The sequence below is a fragment of the Perca fluviatilis genome, chromosome 12 (assembly GCF_010015445.1).
Source record: "Perca fluviatilis chromosome 12, GENO_Pfluv_1.0, whole genome shotgun sequence".
In the NCBI taxonomy this organism is placed as follows: Eukaryota; Metazoa; Chordata; class Actinopteri; order Perciformes; family Percidae; genus Perca; species Perca fluviatilis.
This window is the reverse complement of record NC_053123.1, coordinates 29,384,404-29,399,221: the sequence shown is the minus strand read 5'-3', so window position 1 is coordinate 29,399,221 and position 14,818 is coordinate 29,384,404. Positions and strand designations below refer to the sequence as shown.

Sequence of the window (14,818 nt, the reverse complement as noted above, 5' to 3'; positions counted from 1 at the left end):
CAGGCTTGAACTGAAGTTATGGTAACACTTTACGGCAAGGGTACATGAATTATGAATTCATGCATGAATTAATTACTGCATTACTGCATGCATTACTTCATTCCTTTATATATCTTATGAATCATCAGGAATTGACATGAGTTCATAACCTCTCATTCATGACCTCATGCATGAACAACACATCAACTAAAGCATTAGGTAAGGTGGGTACATCATTATGCACAAGTTGTGTTCAAATGATGACCACATTTTATTGCAGAAAAATAAATTATCATGATCATGCTTAATAATTCATAATGATGTGCCCACGTACCTAATGCTTTAGTTGTGTTGTTTATGTATGACATCACGAATGACAGACTATGAACACGTCAGCTCCTGATCATTCATGGGATGTTAAGGAATGCAGTAATACATAAATCATTAATTACGTAATGCATAATAATACATATATCAATTAATTCATGCATGAATTAATGATACATCATGTACCCTTACCGTAAAGTATTACCAATGTTATTCTAACCAACTGTCAGGGTCCCACCGGCACTCACTCCTCCCCCGTCACTCACTCCCCTCATCCGCTCACAATCTCCTCAGTACTGATTGCACACACCTGCACTTCATCACACCACATCAGCAGTTCACCACCTGCACCTCATTAGTCCACCACCTTATAAGCAGCACACACACACTCACTCCTCGTCTGGTCTTGTATGTAGCATGACTCACAGACTCGCTCTTGCCAAACTACCTGTTATCCTACGAAGTACTTACCTGTTGAAGATCTGCCAGTTTGTTCCTGCCTCTGTGTTCCTCAAGTTGGATTTTGCAATAAACGTCAAACTTCACTCACCTTCAGTCTGACTCCTGGTCTATCCGTGACAGAAGACCAGACCAGCATGCAAAACCCAACGGAACCCGTGGAGAATCCAGGTCGAGATCCATTCACCGAGCTGGTGCAGGCGGTGCGTCAGTCACTCCTTCCTTCTCCGCCTGCGAATCCACCCACTGTTCCCGAACAGATTCTCCTCTCAGCACAGCAGCATCTACCTCCGCAAACACCCGCTGTTTCGGCTGCTGCTGCTGCCGCGGCGAGTCCCATTGCCAGACCAGCGACATTCTCTGGAGAAGCGGAGGATTGCAGCGGCTTCCTGCTCCAAGTGTCGCTGTATTTCCAGATGCAAGCTCATCTATTCAACAACGATATGGCCCGAGTGGCTTTCGTGATCTCTCTGTTGTCGGGCAGAGCTCTCCAGTGGGCCCAGTCGCTGTGGAATTCGAAATCCCATGTGGTGACCTCATTGTCGAACTTTATTCAACACTTCAAAGAAGTTTTCGGGCAGGTGGTGGCAGATCTCACCGTTCATGACCAACTCTATCGGCTTCGTCAAGGACAATCATCAGTGAGTAACTATGCTCTTCAGTTTCGCACTCTGGCCGCTCTTATCACCGCCTTCTGATGTCCGCCAGCTAGTGGTGGTATACGATGACACGATGGGACTAGAAAGCCTGATTCAAAAGACTGTTCGTGTCTCCCAACGTTTGTCTGCCTGTGAAGATTCTGCCACTGCTTTTTCTCCTTCACCCCTGGTACCGACTGCCGATTCTCCAGCCACCGAGCCCATGCAGATTGACTCCTACCGTCTGTCGCCTACCGAGCATCAGCGCCGTAGACGACTCAGGCTCTGTTTATACTGTGGAGACGGAAAACACTTCATCGGAGACTGCCCCGTTCGACCCCAGCGCCCTGCGGTGAGTTCCATTCAACTCCCACCAATGATAGAAACTCTGATTCATACTCCAGTACAAGTGTTGACTGCGCGTATCTGTGTCACAGCGCAAGCCCTCATTGACTCTGGCTCAGCGGGGAACTTCATCTCCACTCCACTCCTACAAACGTTAGGGGTCCGAAGACGTCGGAGCAGTCAGGAATTTAGAGTTCACACCATCCAAGGAAAACCGCTGGGCAAGGGACGGATTCGCCACTTCTCCCCCACTCTGACGCTCCGTATAGGCAGCCTACACTCCGAAGAAATCACGTTTATGGTACTGGAGGACTCCACTGCTGAGCTCATCTTGGGAAGGCCATGGTTAGTGCAACATCAACCCACCATCGACTGGACAACCGGTGAGATCCTTCAATGGGGTGAGGGCTGTTTTCATTCCTGTGTCACACCACTGCAGAGGATTCCCCAGTCCAGCCCTGTCATAAAACCCCGGTTTCCCGTTTGCTCCACCTCCATCGAAAGTCCTGAGGTCCAACACCAAGTGGAACTGCCCGTTGACTACGAGGATTACGAGGATGTGTTCAGTGAACAGCTGGCTACTAAGCTACCTCCTCATCGGCCTTGGGACTGCGCCATCGACCTACAACCTGGAGCCATTCCTCCTAGGGGCCGGGTCTATCCCCTCTCCATTCCAGAACAAAGAGCCATGGAGGAGTATGTGAAGGAAGCACTTCAGCAGCAGTTCATTCGCCCATCTACCTCTCCTGCCGCTTCCAGCTTCTTTGTGGCCAAGAAGGATGGTGGCTTACGGCCGTGCATAGACTACAGATCCCTCAACTCACAAACAGTGAAGTTCAGATATCCCCTTCCTCTAGTCCCTGCCGCACTGGAGCAGCTGCGTGGAGCCCGCATCTTCACCAAACTAGACCTACGCAGTGCATACAATTTGGTCCGCATTCGTAAAGGAGACGAATGGAAGACGGCATTTGTCACACCCTCTGGACACTATGAATACCAGGTCATGCCCTTCGGACTGGCCAACGCCCCAGCTGTCTTCCAGGGGTTCATGAATGAAGTTCTCCGGGAGTTCCTCAATAACTTCGTTGTGGTCTACATAGACGACATTCTCGTGTATTCTTCCTCCCTCTCTGAACATCGACGACATGTCCGTCTGGTTCTGGAGAAACTCAGAGCATACGAACTGTACCTGAAACTGGAGAAATGTGAGTTCCACACCCCCTCGGTGCAGTTCCTGGGTTATATCATCGACCAACAAGGCGTCCAGATGGATCAGAGGAAGGTGGACACCATTCGACACTGGCCTCATCCCTCTACTGTAAAGGACCTCCAGCGGTTTCTCGGTTTCGCCAACTTCTATAGGAGATTCATCAACAACTACAGTCTCATCAGCGCTCCTCTAACCTCGGCCCTCAAGGGGCAGCCCAAAACCCTGTCCCTGTCTCCAGATGCCCTCTCCGCCTTTACACGCCTTAAGGACGCCTTTTCTACTGCCCCATCCTGGCTCATCCCAACCCAGAACTACCTTTTGTTGTCGAGGTCGACGCATCCTCCACCGGTGTTGGTGCGGTGCTTTCTCAACGCCAGGGGACACCTCCCAGACTCCATCCATGTGCCTTCTTTTCCAAGAAACTTTCCCCGGCAGAGCAGAACTACGACATCGGTAATCGGGAGCTGCTGGCCATAAAACTGGCCCTAGAAGAATGGAGGCATTGGTTGGAGGGAGCCGATCACCAGTTTGAAGTCATAACTGATCATCGCAACCTGGAATACATCAGAGAGGCAAAACGATTGAATCCCCGCCAAGCTTGTTGGGCCCTTTTCTTCACTCGCTTCGACTTCCACATTACCTACCGACCGGGCAGTAAGAACGGCAAGGCGGATGCTCTCTCTCGTCTTCACCAGTCCGCATCAGAGGAGCTCCAACCTGAACCCATCCTCCCTCCAACCATGTTCGTCAGCCCGATCATCTGGGACATTGATGAGCAGATCACTCAGGCGAACCTTCTCCATCCCGCTCCGCCGGGTGGCCCTGAAGGAGCGGTCCTCTGTCTGTATCGGACAGAGGACCGCAATTCATCTCCAGAGTTTGGCAAGCTTTCTTCAAGCTCCTCGGGGTTACAGTTAGCCTGTCTTCAGGATATCATCCCCAGACTAATGGACAAGCTGAACGGAAGATCCAGGAAATCGGACGTTATCTACGGACATACTGCCACCAGAACCAGGACAGCTGGAGTCGTTTCCTCCCCTGGGCAGAATACGCCCAAAACTCCCTTCGTCAGACCACTACAGGACTCACCCCGTTCCAGTGCATCCTGGGTTACCAACCACCTCTCTTTCCCTGGTCGGGTGAGCCCTCAGAGGTGCCTGCCGTTGACTACTGGTTCCAGAACAGTGAAAAGGTGTGGGATTCGGCCCACGTACATCTCCAACAAGCAGTACGCCAGCATAAGACACAAGCAGACCGACGTCGGTCCGAAACCCCTCAATACCAACCTGGCCAAAAGGTGTGGCTTTCCACTCGGGACCTTCGCCTCCGCCTACCTTGCCGTAAGCTGAGTCCATGATACATCGGACCCTTCACTGTACAGAGGCAGCTGAACGACGTCACCTACAGGCTAAACCTTCCACCTCATTACAGAATCTCACCATCATTTCATGTCTCTCTTTTGAAGCCCTTCACTGACCCTGTCTCTCCTCCTTCCACAGACCCTGACACCGAGGTGCCTCCTCCTCCCGTTCCCGTCGACGAGGAGGCGATCTATCGAGTTCGCACCATCATGGACTCACGGCGGCGAGGTCCTTGCCTCGAGTATTTGGTTGACTGGGAGGACTACGGTCCTGAGGAGAGGTCGTGGGTTCCACGTTGCGACATCTTGGACCCCGCTCTCCTCGTCCAGTTCCATGCTGACCATCCTGATCGCCCCGCCCCCAGGGGTCGGGGCAGACCTCGTCGCCGTGTTCGCCCCTTTTCTCGGTCGTCGGGAGCCTCCTTGGGAGGGGGGGGTACTGTCAGGGTCCCACCGGCACTCACTCCTCCCCCGTCACTCACTCCCCTCATCCGCTCACAATCTCCTCAGTACTGATTGCACACACCTGCACTTCATCACACCACATCAGCAGTTCACCACCTGCACCTCATTAGTCCACCACCTTATAAGCAGCACACACACACTCACTCCTCGTCTGGTCTCGTATGTAGCATGACTCACAGACTCGCTCTTGCCAAACTACCTGTTATCCTACGAAGTACTTACCTGTTGAAGATCTGCCAGTTTGTTCCTGCCTCTGTGTTCCTCAAGTTGGATTTTGCAATAAACGTCAAACTTCACTCACCTTCAGTGTGACTCCTGGTCTATCCGTGACACCAACAACACACACACACAAATGTAATCTCATTTGATAGAGCAGATCGCGTCCCTATTGGAAACATTCATTCCATATATTTGTTAGAGGAGTGAATTTGCTAAAGAATCATTTTGTTGGCTGAAAGCCTACTGTGAAATTGCGCACAGGTGTCAGCAAAATTGGCCCGTGTGACGAGTAGCGCCTTTAAGGTGGCAATGGTCATGCGGTTCCTCTCGACAGTCCATGTGGTGTTCATGAGCGAAAAGATCCGCTCATCGGTAGCATTTGTGCCGGGTTAAAACCTTTTCGCTCGATGGTGTTTTAAGCCTCCAACGTCGCCTTCTAGGCAGCTAACCCTAACCTTAACCCTAAACATAACCATTGCCGCGCTGCCTGGAAGGCGACGTTGGGGGCTTACAACTCCAAACACCAAACCCTTTCACTGTCTATGGTTAAAACGAGACCGATAAGAAGAGGCATTGCAACAATGTTTACAAATATACATTGTAACGCTGGCTGTACAGAGTATGCAGATGCAGACTGCTACGATTGACTGACACACACACACATTGTTAAAATCATACGCTGGATGCTTTATTAGTCTTTCTACATGGGTTTAGTTAATAACCAGGCTATAATAATACCACGTCGGCTATGCTAATACTGACAACCGGGACAATTTCATAGTGGTTGGTGTAAACTGGGACATTTTAGCGTTCCGACAGGCTTTTGTCAGGACTCGGGAAAGGCAACTCAAAATCGGGACTGTCCCGGTCAAACCGGGAAGTTTGGTCACCCTAGGTTTAACAGTAATTCAGATTTGAAACATTTTAGGATGAAAATGTTCTTGCTACCAGCTGCTTGTTGCCTAAAAAAGAATCAAATATACTTAATTTTATAACTCAAATATAGTTTTTTATAATACTGCATAATATTTCATACTGACAGTTGGACAATAAACTTGACGGAAGTTGAAATAGTGCAGACATTGTTTTTTTTAATGGTATTTGACACATTCAGTGAACATTTAGTTGCAGGAATCAGTGATACGCCTCATGCTCATCCACCTCATGCCACTCATGCCCATGTCCCTGAAGCTCCTGTACTCTCCGGGCCTCATGTACATCATCCTGCCTCTGTAGTTGGGCTGCTCGTACATCAGCCAGTGGCCGTCCATCACGTGGCAGGACTGGCAGTCGTTCATACGGTAACGGTCCATGATGTTGTCACAGTCGTCCATCATCTCGTAACTCTGACCACCGAAGTTCTCCCTCTCATAGATCTTCATCCTGAACTGACCTCTGTGCTGTTTTTTGGAGAGAACAAAAAGAAATAGATGTCTTAATATCAAGTTTAGTGCTGGTTGTCACCTGTAGTAGAACAATAGTATCACGGATGCTGTGTTATACCTACCATGGGGATCATACGGCAAGACCTGATGCTGTCCCTCATTCCCATCATGCTCATGTAGTCAGCATACTCGCCCCTCCTCATGAAGTACTGGCTTCCCATGTAGTTGGGACGGTCGTAGACCATGAAGCAGCCGCTCTCCACCCTGCAGGAGTGGCACCTGCTCATGTAGGAGGACATGTCAGAGCAGTCGCTCATGCACTCATAGTGGCGACCCTGGAAGTTCTTCTCCTCGTAGAAGATGATCTGAAAATAGTGAATTGTAATGGTTAGAAATTAAGCAGCAAGGTGAATTTAAAGATCCTATTTTGTAAACAGCAATTTATGTTAATTCCAAAAAGATTTTTAAAAGTACCTTGCCCCTCATGTTCATGTTGGTGTTGGTCATGTTGGCTGTAGATGTGCTGTTGCTCCTGAACTGCCTTCCTACCTGGTTTAACCCTTTCCTTTTATACACGACCAAACGTAAAGAATGAGTGCCCCTCCCCCTCAGAGAGCCCCCTTACTCAGCAACTTACTATGGAAGCCAACAGAAGGGGTTATGCACATTTTTGTCAAGGACTGGGTACTATGACGTCCCGAAAAAAGAGAAGTGTTTTTAGCCTTTTCTCGCCAAATATGAAAAATTCTACGTGTTTTGTGACGTTGACCAATAGGAGCACAGAACTGTAAACATGTTGATGACTGATGGCATTTTTTCTGTAATTTTCTCTTTCTTTTATTAGGCTTTTCAAAACACAAATTAGCCAGTATCAAACACACCGCTTCAGACATCATTTTTGTTTAAATTCTTGTTTTTGAAAGTTAGTCCCTAGCACGTTTCTGATGACACCACGCAGGTCGTGAAAGACAGCAAGCAATGATTGGTTGGGGGCCAACATGACATGGCAAAACAACATGAATTTATGATTCTTTAATTGCCTAATCTGACACAGTGACCATTTTAATATACAAAAAATATTGTCTTAACATAAGAGTTGAAGTAGATTAGAAAATGGAAAGATTTAGCAAACATATGATTAATCAAATGTATTCAAAGAATAATAAAATGCAGTAAGTGATGAAGATTAATCTCAAGTAATTTAATGATAGTAGTATGAATATGCTCGGATTTGGAATTTGGTATTGAAAATCAACTAACAACGTTAATTTTAGTTTTTGTTGTGTAATTCTGATATTATTGGAGGTATTAGCTATCCCATAATGTAGTGTTTAGCCTTATTATTTATATATTTCAAATAAATTAAAATAAATTAAATATTTGAAATGTTCTTTGTAACTAAAACATAATGAACTGTGACCGCAGTAAATGTTGAACTGTAATTTCAGTTAGGGTTTAAAACCTGTAAATACTTCAACCCCTACTTTTGAAATAAAGAAGTGACTTGCATTTTAGTTTTTTGGGGCTTTTTGCCTTTAATTGATAGGACATCTGTAGACAGGAAAGGGAGAAGAGAGAGGGGGGATGACTTGCAGCAAAGGGCCGTGGGTTGGAATCTTACCAGGGCCACTGCAGTATGGACTAAACTTTGGTACATGGGGGGCACACCCTACCAGGTGAGCTGCCAGGGCACCCAAAAGGAGTGACTTGCATTCATCAGCAACATCTGCAAGCAGGTTATTAATTAAGAATGTGCTAACTTTGGAACAAATTCATTTTTACCTTGCTTTGAAAATGTAATAGTCTTAATTTTATTTTATTGTTAAATTTTACATCATACATAGCCTGTATGTAATGTTTACTAATTGTTATATACCTGAACATTAATCATTCTTTCGAGATCAATGGAAAGCCTTTGTCTGTTAGGTTTAACATAGGGTGACCAGATTTCCCAGAACTAAGTGGTCGTGCACGCACACGCTTTTTAACGTGAACAAGTGCCAGCCCAGGCCAGACATAAACACAGACAGATTAGACACAATTTTGCCAACAGCACACATATGCCTACTGCTCACAACACATAATGGGGTATCTCAGTAAATATTCATGAATTTTCTTGGTATGTAGCCTACATATCTAAGAAATAATATTAAAAGACATTAAGTGAGTTTCGTGTGGGACCAACCTTATTTTTCAGAATTAAAGCATTCTTTTGGAAAATGCACCCACTGAACTTGTGAAAAACTTTGTGAAAAGGTATTTTTCATTGCATGGCACTAAACAAATTATTTGGAACTGCTGCCACAGGCTTGAACTAAAGTTATGGTAACACTTCATGGTAAGGGTACATGAATTATTAGCATTACTTCATTCCTTTATATCTTATGAATCATCAGGAATTGACATGAGTTCATAGCTTCTCATTCATGATCAGATGTGTATAAAGTACTAGAGACCCATACTTGAGTAAAAGTACAAGTGCTCTATCAAAAAAGTGACTTCAGTAGAAGTAGAAGTACTCTTTAAGCACCACACTTAAGTAGAAGTACTAAAGTATTAAAAAAAAATTGTACGTAAGTATTGCAAGTAGTTTATTTTAAAATTTACTACTCAAGTACTTAAAGTAAAAGTACAAGTATTGTGTTATTTTGTTATTAAAGAAAGCAGTCAAAAGTTTGAATATCATATTGTTTATATATTATGTCAAATGTTTAGCCGTGGCTGTAGCCAAAGGAATTAACGAATATTAAATATATTATATTATATTAAAAATAACACATATTAACAAATACTGAAATAAAATGTACAGTTATCACACTGTGCAAGTAAAATGAACATCCTCTCCTGCACAGTAATGATTAAAGCCCCCAAAAACGTATCACCCACTAGCTAGTAACATGTGTGATGAACAGGAAAGTTAGGAAGCTAGCAAAATACAGATAAACTAGCAGCTTCACATCACAGGGTCAAACGGTTAACATTCAGTACTAATTTCAGACTGAAACAACTCAGGAATAGCTTAATCTGCTGCAACAATAGCTAAATAGAAAGAGTACAAACTTACATCGTCTCTGCCTTCTGAACGGGCAACCATAATGAAAAACACGACGTTACGTTGTAATTACGTTATTATCATACGTAACAAATGTAGCCATAACTACACACACTGTAACCTACACAGTCTCCGTAGCGTGAGGAATTCACAACAGTAACAAGTAACGATTCAGCAGATAAAAAATGTATCGGAGTAAAAGTATTTCATTCATCAAAAATATTTACTCAAGTAAAAGTGGAAGTGGGAGAAAAAAATAAGTAGAGTAGTGAAGTATTTTTACTTCGTTACTATACAGCCCTGTTCATGACCTCATGCATGAACAACACATCGACTAAAGCATTAGGTAAGGTGGGTACATCATTATGCACAAGTTGTGTTCAAATCAGAATTTGCGCAGTGATGATCAAATTTTTTTGCAGAAAAAATAATAATCATGATCATGCTTAATAAATCATAATTCATAATGATGTGTCCACATACCTAATGCTTTAGTTGTGTTGTTCATTTATGAGGTCACGAATGACAGACTATGAACACGTCAATTCCTGATCATGGGATATTAAGGAATGCAATAATACATAAATCAGAAATTACATAATGCATAATAATACATACATCAATTAATTCATGCATGAATTAATGATAATTCAAGTGTTACCAATGTTATTCTAACCAACAACACACACACACAAAAGTAATCTCATTTGATAGAGCAGATAGCTTCCCTATTGGAAACATTAATTCCGTATATTTGTTAGAGGAGTGAATTTGCTAAAGAATCATTTTGTTGGCTGAAAGCCTACTGTGAAATTGCACACAGGTGTCAGCAAAATTGGCCCGTGTGACGAGTAGCGCCTTTAAGGTGGGAATAGCCATGCTGTTCCTCTTATCAGTCCATGTGATGTTGTGAGCGAAAAGTCCACTGATCCGATGCTCGGGCTATAATTAGACCACGTCGGCTATGTAATCGCTGACAACCGGGACAATTTCATAGTGGTTGGTGTAAACCGGGACATTCAGTATTTCAGATTTGAAACATTTTAGGATAAAAATGTTCTCGCTAACAGCTGCTTGCTGCCTAAAAATATCAAATATACTTAATTTTATAACTCAAATATAGTTTTGTATAATACTGCATAATATTTCATATTGACAGTTGGACAATAAACTTGACAGAAGTTGAAATAGTGCAGACATTATTTATTTAATGGTATTTGACACATTCAGTGAACATTTAGTTGCAGGAATCAGTGATACGCCTCATGCTCATCCACCTCATGCCACTCATGCCCATGTCCCTGAAGCTCCTGTACTCTCCGGGCCTCATGTACATCATCCTGCCTCTGTAGTTGGGCTGCTCGTACATCAGCCAGTGGCCGTCCATCACGTGGCAGGACTGGCAGTCGTTCATACGGTAACGGTCCATGATGTTGTCGCAGTCGTCCATCAGCTCGTAACTCTGACCACCGAAGTTCTCCCTCTCATAGATCTTCATCCTGAACTGACCTCTGTGCTGATTTTTGGAGAGAACAAAAAGAAATGAATGTCTTGATGTCAAGTTTAGTGCTGGTTGTCACCTGTAGTAGAACAATAGTATCACGGATGCCATGTTATACCTACCATAGGGATCATACGGCAAGACCTGATGCAGTCTCTCATTCCCATCATGCTCATGTAGTCAGCGTACTCGCCCCTCCTCATGAAGTACTGGCTTCCCATATAGTTGGTGCGGTCGTAGACCATGAAGCAGCCACTCTCCACCCTGCAGGAGTGGCACCTGCTCAGGTAGGAGGACATGTCAGAGCAGTCACTCATGCACTCATAGTGGCGACCCTGGAAGTTCTTCTCCTCGTAGAAGATAATCTGAAAATAGTGAATTGTAATGGTTATAAATCGAGCAGCAAGGTGCATTTAGTATTTTGTAAACAGTAATTTATGCTAATTCCAAAAAGATTTTTAAAAGTACCTTGCCCCTCATGTTCATGTTGGTGTTGGTCATGTTGGCTGTAGATGTGCTGCTGCTCCTGAACTGCCTTCCTACCTGTTTAACCCTTTCCTTTTATACACGACCAAACGTAAAGAATGAGTGCCCCCTGCCCCCCAGAGAGCCCCCTTACTCAGCAACTTACTATGGAAGCCAACAGAATGGGTTATGTACATTATTTTCAAGGACTGGGTACTATGACGTCCCAACAAAAAGAGAAGTGTTTTTTGCCTTTTCTCGCCAAATATGAAAAATTCTATGTATTTCGTGACATTGACCAATAGGAGCACAGAACTGTAAAGGTGGTGATGACTGATGTAATTGTTTCTGTAATTTTTTCTTACTTTTATTAGGCTTTTCAAAACACAATATAGCCAGTATCAAACACACCGCTTCGGACACCATCTTTGTTTACATTCTTGTTTTTGAAAGTTAGTCCCTAGCACATTCCTGATGACACCACGCAGGTCGTGAAAGACGGAAAGCTATGATTGGTTGGGGGACAACATGACATAGCAACACAGCACAAATTTATTATTCTTTAATCACCTAATCTGACACAGTAAATATTTGCATATACAAAAACATTGTGTAGTCTTAACATAAGAGTTACAGCACATGAGGAAACGGAAAGATTCAGCAAACATACAATAGGCTCTGTGCACAAGCGTAGTGACGAACTTCCGCTGTAGCCAGAAGTCGGCATATCAGTTTCTGGTTCACCTAAAGTGATCAGTTGGTGGTCAGTTTTTAGTAGATGTCTCCAAGACCTGCCTAAAATAATGCCATCGTTGATGCCTGTTCCCCTGCTCCAACAAACAATCGCAACAAGGGATTCAAACTCTACGTATCGCGTTATCTGCACAACTACTAGAGTAAGTAGTTTAATGTGTTGTGCCGGACAGCTAGCGGCTAAGCTAGTTAGCGACGTGTTCATTTTTAGTGTAGTATAGAAGCTTGTTTTTCTTCATTTTAAACGCAAAGTGTCCGTTTTTTGTATTATCATTTGTATTTCTGCCCCTCTCAGTTTCTAATAAAGATCAGGACACAGGGGAAGTCGTGGTCAGGGGATTGTGCTACAGGTCCATGAGGAAAGCTAAGAAACTTAAGATTAATAAGTTCAAGTTCAGCCAACACTTATACGCTTGTTACTTTAATAACCTGGCGTTCCTAATGTTCCTGGGGATTTAGCTGAGGTCATTTATGTTAAATATATCTCTCAAATCTAATGAAAACTTCATTAGACAGTAGGCAGGTAAGTTTACCTAGCCGATCCCCTCCGGGTTAAATGCGTTCTTATTCAAGTTTTTCTCAACTCAGTCATTTATTTAAGATGCAATCTTGTATTTAAGGTATTAAGCTATAATTTTTCAAAGAAAAACAATTATGGATCTTGATCTAATGCAGTTGGCATATTATACAACATACTCTAGTCCAACATATAGAAATACATGACATTTGGTCTGTGATTATAGAATATTAGATATAGAAGATATTGAAAAAAACAAGATTGTGTCCTAAAAGAATGGTTAAAGAGTGACTAAGAGAAATTACATTTTACTTATACAGGTGGTACTGAAAGATTCCAGTCCTGTGGAGCTGTTTCATCACAGCTGCACACGTGTTGTTGGAGCAGCATTATGCAACCACTGTGTCGCTTTGCTGTTCCAGTCAGCACATTACTCTTAGCTGAAGGTGCCAGTGGTCCCTCCTGTGCTAAGCTTTACTGAAGGAGAACAGCAGTGGCACAAGCCCAGAACTTTGGTAAGTTTGCACTGTAGTTATAGAGCTGTTGGATATATTTTCTAACTATATTTAATTTCTAACTGTATAACTGCATAACTTGATAGGATATAAAACCAGGCCATGTGGATAAGATGGCTGTGCTTTCTGCTAAACCAAAGTGTAGAGCAACAACAGATGGTGGAAGGCAAAACCTAAATATTGTCAATTTATTACAATATGTTGGATGTTTGAATTATAATACCTGTGTAGATATGCCACTTTCCACTCATGTAAGTTTTATGTTCCACACAGGAGCACACTCTACAAAGGCCTCAGTGGGGATTTGCCTGATCTTTCCATCCTTCGGGTGAGTAGGGATATCATATCAACCAAAATCTGTATACTAGTATTTCATGATTTTCTTTTTCCTCCCCTTTTGATAAAATGTACCCATTGATTATACAAACAAGTATTCTGCTTTTGAAGAAAAAAAAAGAATGAACTGAAATCAATCAAATGTTTACACAAGGGTCCTCTATTATGAACTTATTTGTAATGGTGTGTGGCGCTGTCCATGATGTGCAACACATTGTGGTCATGAAAATGCATGGAAAATGTATGGTATGTTAATTTTGGTTGTTTGATATTGTGGTATATTGCTAATCATTATATTGTTACATCCCTAGGTGACAGAGTAAATCAATCAATAAAGTCAAATAAAGATTTCTCTACAGCAGAGGCGCCGATGATCTGCAGCATGGGCATCAGCTGTGAAATTCCCCTGGTTGACTCTGCCCTTGGCAAGGTTCAAGCCGGAAGTCCATTGTCCTATCAACTACCAGCAACAGCAAAGAGAGACCTGTCCTTCCATGCTGCCCCACCACGTCCATCTGTGCCTCTTCAGAATTACCGCCTACAGCCATCAAGTTGCATGTTTGTCTGTGCTGAACCACAACAGCTACACCATAGGAGTCTGGAGGTCACCTGGGACATGGTGCACAAATTTGAATGTGCTACCAGAGCACAAAGTTCATGTACTGAATGGCATCAGCTAAGGAGGCATAGATTGACTGCCTCACGTTTCAGGGAGATCTGCCAGGTTCGAGAGAACTCTGAAGAAAGTTTGGCTAACCGGATACTGCAAGGGACCCGTCAGACGGCAGCTATGAAGAGGGGGCTCGAATTAGAGGCAGATGCTATCTGGGAATATTGCCAAATGAAAAGGGTCAACCACTATCCCTGTGGATTCGTAATTCACCCTGACGCTCCTTGGCTGGGGGCGTCTCCAGACGGGTTAATCTTTGACCCTTCAGAGCCATGTCATTTTGGGCTGATTGAGATGAAGTGCCCGAATGTTAAAAGCTATGTGGACTGCCTGTATCTCCAAATGAATTCAGGCAAATTGGAGCTAAAACAAACGCATGCTTACTACTGGCAAGTACAGGGGCAGATGCTAATAACGGGAATGAGTTGGTGTGATTTTGTAGTCTCAGCTGAGGAAGACGTACACATTCAAAGAATTTACAGAGATAGTGATGTTTTGGATGTAATCAGAGAGAAAGTAGACAGGTTTTATTTTTATGTCTACTTGCAGAAATGTATAATGCTTCAGGATTGAGATAAAATCAAATATTCTATGCTCTGTGTTCTTTAATTTTCACTTTTAA

At 43.6% G+C, this 14,818-nt stretch overlaps 2 protein-coding genes and 1 long non-coding RNA gene across 4 annotated transcripts; 1 reads left to right on the top strand and 2 right to left on the bottom strand.

Annotated features, from left to right (window-relative positions):
• Positions 1 to 6,067: 6,067 nt before the first annotated feature.
• Positions 6,068 to 6,914, bottom strand: LOC120569965 (gamma-crystallin M3-like). The gene is made up of 3 exons (XM_039818185.1): positions 6,862 to 6,914; positions 6,510 to 6,752; positions 6,068 to 6,402 (listed from the first exon to the last, which is right to left on the bottom strand). The coding sequence occupies exons 1-3, from the start codon at positions 6,892 to 6,894 to the stop codon at positions 6,124 to 6,126; spliced, it is 555 nt and encodes a 184-aa protein (XP_039674119.1). The 5' UTR covers positions 6,895 to 6,914; the 3' UTR covers positions 6,068 to 6,123.
• Positions 6,915 to 10,621: 3,707 nt separating this feature from the next.
• Positions 10,622 to 11,456, bottom strand: LOC120569961 (gamma-crystallin M3-like). Its single transcript, XM_039818184.1, has 3 exons — positions 11,409 to 11,456; positions 11,063 to 11,305; positions 10,622 to 10,955 (listed from the first exon to the last, which is right to left on the bottom strand). The coding sequence occupies exons 1-3, from the start codon at positions 11,439 to 11,441 to the stop codon at positions 10,677 to 10,679; spliced, it is 555 nt and encodes a 184-aa protein (XP_039674118.1). The 5' UTR covers positions 11,442 to 11,456; the 3' UTR covers positions 10,622 to 10,676.
• Positions 11,457 to 13,123: 1,667 nt separating this feature from the next.
• On the top strand, positions 13,124 to 14,759 carry LOC120569964. Of its 2 annotated transcripts, none has more exons than XR_005640997.1 (3): positions 13,124 to 13,190; positions 13,464 to 13,518; positions 13,886 to 14,759. It is a non-coding gene; the product is annotated as an uncharacterized LOC120569964 (long non-coding RNA). The 2 variants fall into 2 exon arrangements; XR_005640996.1 differs by having other exon boundaries at positions 13,838 to 14,759.
• Positions 14,760 to 14,818: the final 59 nt, after the last annotated feature.

Coding starts and splice junctions, on each gene's coding strand:
- LOC120569965 (XM_039818185.1), bottom strand. CDS start 6,894: ATGACCAACACCAACATGAACATGAGGGGCAAG. Junction 6,753..6,861: donor ACATGAACATGAGGGGCAAG/GTACTTTTAAAA, acceptor CACTATTTTCAG/ATCATCTTCTACGAGGAGAA. Junction 6,403..6,509: donor CTTGCCGTATGATCCCCATG/GTAGGTATAACA, acceptor TCCAAAAAACAG/CACAGAGGTCAGTTCAGGAT.
- LOC120569961 (XM_039818184.1), bottom strand. CDS start 11,441: ATGACCAACACCAACATGAACATGAGGGGCAAG. Junction 11,306..11,408: donor ACATGAACATGAGGGGCAAG/GTACTTTTAAAA, acceptor CACTATTTTCAG/ATTATCTTCTACGAGGAGAA. Junction 10,956..11,062: donor CTTGCCGTATGATCCCTATG/GTAGGTATAACA, acceptor TCCAAAAATCAG/CACAGAGGTCAGTTCAGGAT.